Source organism: Arachis ipaensis, chromosome B03 (assembly GCF_000816755.2).
Source record: "Arachis ipaensis cultivar K30076 chromosome B03, Araip1.1, whole genome shotgun sequence".
Classification (NCBI taxonomy): domain Eukaryota; kingdom Viridiplantae; phylum Streptophyta; class Magnoliopsida; order Fabales; family Fabaceae; genus Arachis; species Arachis ipaensis.
In genome coordinates, this window is record NC_029787.2 from 29,374,711 (window position 1) to 29,379,810 (window position 5,100).

Sequence of the window (5,100 nt, forward strand, 5' to 3'; positions counted from 1 at the left end):
AAAAGATGTTTTTACATTAAATATTTAAACATAAAATTATTTTTATTTTTTTAAAATTTTTTAAAAATTTATTTAAAAAAAATCTTTCTATAAAAAATCACTTAAATAAATCTTAATTTATTTTATACTGATTTTTTGAAATTTAATGGTCCTAAAGAAAAATTTATTAAATTAGTAGGAACTTATAAATTAATATGCATATTAAAAATTGATTAGTTATCGAATGTATCGATGTATCGGGTGGAAATAATTCTTGAGATGTCAAGAGAATAAATTTTTTGAGGATAAATTTGAGTGTTTACTATTTTCTCAATTTTTTTAATAATTAATGAAATAAGATGTGATCTAAAAAATTTATATCAAGAGATCACATTTACTTTTTCAATTTTTTTCAACAATCCCGTGTTTACTGTCTACTCCAGACTCTAGTTACAGCCATTAGAGGCACATACTCTCCACCTAATCCTACTTCACTCTCGCATTCAGGTTTCAGCCACCCCCGCCTTATCTCTCTCCCGCGGGTCTTCGGGCCAACCGTCACCCTCCTCACAGATCTTTTCTTCTTCCACACGCGTTCTGCTTCATTTCTCTGTGTCGTTCTACCATTCTTTTGCTATTGGTTCTATTAAGGTTTGGTTTTCTAGCTTTTTATTTTGTGATTTTCTTTCGTTAGGTGCTTAATTTCCAGTGTTTGGTTCATGTTAAACTGATTCATGAAAATAGTTACTGAATTTTCTTGCGCAATTTTCATGATTCATGATATTTGTGGTGTGGTGTGTTGCTAAGATATGGTTGTCAAATGCTCAAATTGTGCAGTCTATTTGTCGGTAAAATCTTTGGAAGAATGCAAGAACTATGGGAGGGAAAGGAGGGCCTTGTCACGGTTGCAATTAGTAATGTATTGATATTGTTGTCAATTTATTATTTAGGTATCTTCTGTTAAAGTGAATAAAGGTGTATGCTATTGTTTTGGTTTTATCTTAATTGTTGACTTTTTTATTATCCTTTTTAAAAAAGTTGAATGCTATATTATGTTATGTGTATACTGTTGGTGAAAATTAACTTTTTGATGGTGTTGAAAAATGGGTTTGCTGGTTCCTTTTAGTGTTCCTCATGTTCTTTGAGCACTCATTTTAATCATACAAGAAAAAACTATAACTAACTCAACCTCCACTTTTCTTGTCCCAAAGAAATAAAGAATATATTTCTGTCGTTGAATGTGATATCTACATTGTCACGTTATGTATAGATTAATTTGTATTTGAAGTTTGCCAGGACTAGGTGGGTTTGAAATTCAAATTTAAAGGCTAATGTGTGCATGTGACTAGTCTTGCTTGCTTCCCCTGTCTCCGTGCCTCCGCTCATGCTTCCTTATCTACTATAATTTTGATATTTACTTTTTGTTTAATGATAACCTTTCTAAATCTCAATTGAATTTCTGCTGCTTTTGTTAGGTGCCACTCAAGGACTCTTAACACTTGTCAAGCATTGAACCAGCAAGTGCTCTGCTATTAAGAAGAAAGAAGATTTCATTTTATCTTTTATTTTTCAATTGATGCTAGTGTCAGAGGAATGTCCATTATGCTTCCTCCCTTAACTCATATTTCTAACACGAATTCGCTGCTGCTCCTGAGCAATGTTGGTGATTGTGCTTGTGCAATTTGTCCCCGAGTAACACTTAAAGTACAACCTCAAGTGTCTGTGGTGAAGACTGAAGTCCCTAAATCAACATTATTTGTTTGTTCATCTCAAAGGGTTTTACCAGTTCAGGAGCTGCATATAATAAGTGCTGATGACAAAGAATCAGTGGGAGTTGAAGAATACAATCAGTCAAAAGTTAATATTGATTCGTTGGAATTGAGTTATGTGAACAACGGGAATGAGGCTGGTGGCCTTAGTGACTTTGTAGAACCTCAGAACAAAGAAATTCTTAAGGAGAGGATCAGAAGAATGAGAATAGGACTAGCCAACAAAGGAAGAGTACCTTGGAACAAAGGAAGGAAACACACTGCAGGTAGTTTGCATTTAAATGGACACTAATGTACCTTAGGCAGTCTTTGGTTTGCGAGACGAGACAGAAATACAAGGACACAAACTTCAAATTGTCTGTGTGTCTTGTTTGGAATGAAAAATATAGTGTGCCCCAATACTTCCAAAAAGTGGGGATACTGGAGCCTGAGCATTGGAACATACTAAGGGTGTGTTTGGTTTGTATTTTTATTTTCAGTACTTTTTGTTTTTAGAATTTTGTGAAACAAAAAAGAGAAAACACGAGGTGAAAATAGAAACGAAGATTTTGTTGTTTTCGTTGTTTCCTCTTTTTCCTTTGCAAAATTCTGAAAACAAAAAACACTGAAAATAGAAAGTGAAAACGGAAACCAAACATACTCTTAAAATTTCTTGTGTTGTCTTTCACTATCCCATGGTACTACCAAACAAAAGACAAAGGCACTTTTTTTTAATCTGTCTCTATTGTCTCTGTCTCTGTCTCGACACTATCCAAACACTACCTTATAGTTAGCTAATTTTGTATAACTGACGCCACACACAATGCAGAGACCCGTGAGCGAATCAGGATAAGAACGTTAGAGGCATTAAGGGATCCAAAGGTGAAGTCAAATATGAGCCCTTTAGTTTTGGGGGTTTTCATCCTTTTAGTATGTGTTGACAATATGACATGTTTTGTTATTGACTTATTGCAATGCTTTATATGTCAGTGATACTCTTTTGTTCTGAGCTCCTTCCACTATTTATCACAAGTATTCAATATGCAAGTGCTATTGTCTCACAAAAGTTTTGTGCTGATAGGTCATTCCTTTATATTGACTCACATAGTAATCCTAAGCCTCTTCTTCTTCTTCAAATTTTCAGATACGGAAGAAGATGGCTGAACATCCTCATTTTCATAGGTAATCATATTTTTCATGTTGTTTATCCGTACACCTCAAAAAAGAACTTTTTAATTTTATTTCATTGAAAATTCTAGCTTATAAGGATGAGTAGAAAAAGGTATGCCTTACCTAGTATTGTACTTTCGAGTTTCCAAAATTTTTTCAATATTTATAGAAAGAGGAATACTACTCTTTTCTTAATACAGATTACAGAAAAGTATGAGAAGTATCGACTGAAGAAAGTGACTGATTAAGGATTTCAGATTACTTTTGTTTTTTCAAGTTCCTAGTGAAAATAGTTATGGTGGAATGGCATATGCAGTGAGGTTGTGAAATTTGCATAATGTATTTTATTTGGCTTATCCCCTTAGGGACAAAAATACTGGAGGATAGCCTTTAGACTTTGTCTATCTTAGGATATGACATCCAGATTTCTAAGTTATTGCTACTTGTCAGGTTTAGTAAAATATAGGTAACAATATGCGACTATTCTAAATTTATATTATAATTCGAGTACATTTTTAATCTAATTGCTGTCTTCCTAGAATCTTGTTACTTCTATAACTACAGGTATAACTTCATTAACAGCCAACATAAGCTATGTTGAATCCTTATGATATGGATCACAGAAAGTTTATTTTTGTTGTTCTATACTACAAGGGTATCTCTGAAGACTTTCTAGAACAAAATTTTTTATCATTCTATCAGCCTCAAAGCACCATGAATGCTGAAAAACTGAAAAGTGAACTTTCGCAATCATTTGTAATAGTTTTCTACTAAATTTTGTGGCATTAATATGAAAATGAATGTAGTCAATGACAATGCATTCTCCAACCTTTGTCAACCTTCCTGCAGTGATCAAATCAAGGCAAAAATAAGTTATTCGCTGAGACGTGTTTGGCAAGAGCGTCTGAAGTCAAGGCGGTTGGGGGAGAATTTTTTGCTTTCATGGCAACAAGGCATAGCAAATGCTGCTAGGAAGGGAGCAAGTGATCAAGAAGAACTAGATTGGGATAGCTACAGTAAGATAGAACAACAATTGGAGGTCCTCCAACTTCTTCAGGCCAAGGAAAAGAAAAAGGGGAAAAAGTTGATGGCGATTGCTGCAGCAAGGAATTTCATTCAGTCATGGAGGGAATGCATAGCCACAGCAGCTAAGAAAGGAGGGAGTGGTGAACAAGAACTAGAATGGGGGAGCTATCAGAAGATAAAACAAGAAATGGTTCTCCTCTATAAGCTTCAATGTGCATCAGAAAAAGCAAGGGCAAAAGAGTTCGCAAGAGTAAAAGCAGAGAAAGCTGCACGGATAAAGGCAATAAGGAAGGCAATGCTTGCTGAAAAGAGGAAAGAACATCAGGAGAGGACAAAAGCGAAGGGGGATACGAAGATCCGGCAATCTAGAAAAGGAAAGCAAGACAATATTGATTCTGAAGTTACTAAAGAGTTCAAACTTGCCTGTAAATTAACGAAGGTACACCTTTATAGTGTTTCCCTATATTAGCTATTGTAAGTGCAAATGTTAAAGCAATTAAGGATAAGAGAACTACCTATTGATGTGGCAACCGAATGTAAATCTTAGCTAAACTTCGAATATCAGGAGATAAACATAGGAAATTTAATGGTTAAATCAGTAACTAATTGGTGGTTGTGTTAATTGGGGGAACAATTCATTTTTGTTATGATACTAATTACTAGAAACTTAAACGCTACCTGAACATTTATCTCAGAAATTAACTGTTGTGTTAAAGCACCCCTTTCAAGAGTGGTGCCACTAAGAAGTATCTATCTAAAATTAACATAACTGCTTACCATGACCTTGTTTCTAATATTCATTCTAATATTATAACATTACACCCATTTTTGTTATGTATCCTTTATTTCTCTAATCATGATTTTGTTTTTTTTTCTGTGCTGTTTTCAGATTCCTGTAAATAAGAATATCATCAGCAGTCAAGTATCTAGAGAAGGAGATGTTTTCAATTCAATTTTCCCAACTTACAATAAATTGGATATAGAGCTTATCAAGAGAGAAAAGTTGCAGAAAGGAGTATCACTTGCGGATCAGATCAAAGCTGCTAGGGACAGAAAAGCCGAACTACACTGATATGGAATCTACTGCATATTCTTGTTACTTATTTACTTGGAGATCTATCTATAAATCTGTTTCCATGTGTTGAAACAAATAGTTGATTAACCACTATTTGGTAGT

The 5,100-nt window shown here is 34.1% G+C and overlaps 1 protein-coding gene across 1 annotated transcript in view; it reads left to right on the forward strand.

Moving 5' to 3' along the window:
- Positions 406-5,100, forward strand: part of LOC107630071 — a gene marked incomplete in the record, with an annotated part of 5,761 nt that continues 1,066 nt past the window's right edge. The window contains 7 exon segments of the mRNA XM_021118586.1: positions 406-630; positions 817-929; positions 1,455-2,014; positions 2,557-2,609; positions 2,872-2,909; positions 3,747-4,362; positions 4,813-5,100. Coding sequence (XP_020974245.1) covers positions 1,573-2,014; positions 2,557-2,609; positions 2,872-2,909; positions 3,747-4,362; positions 4,813-4,995 — 1,332 coding nt within the window.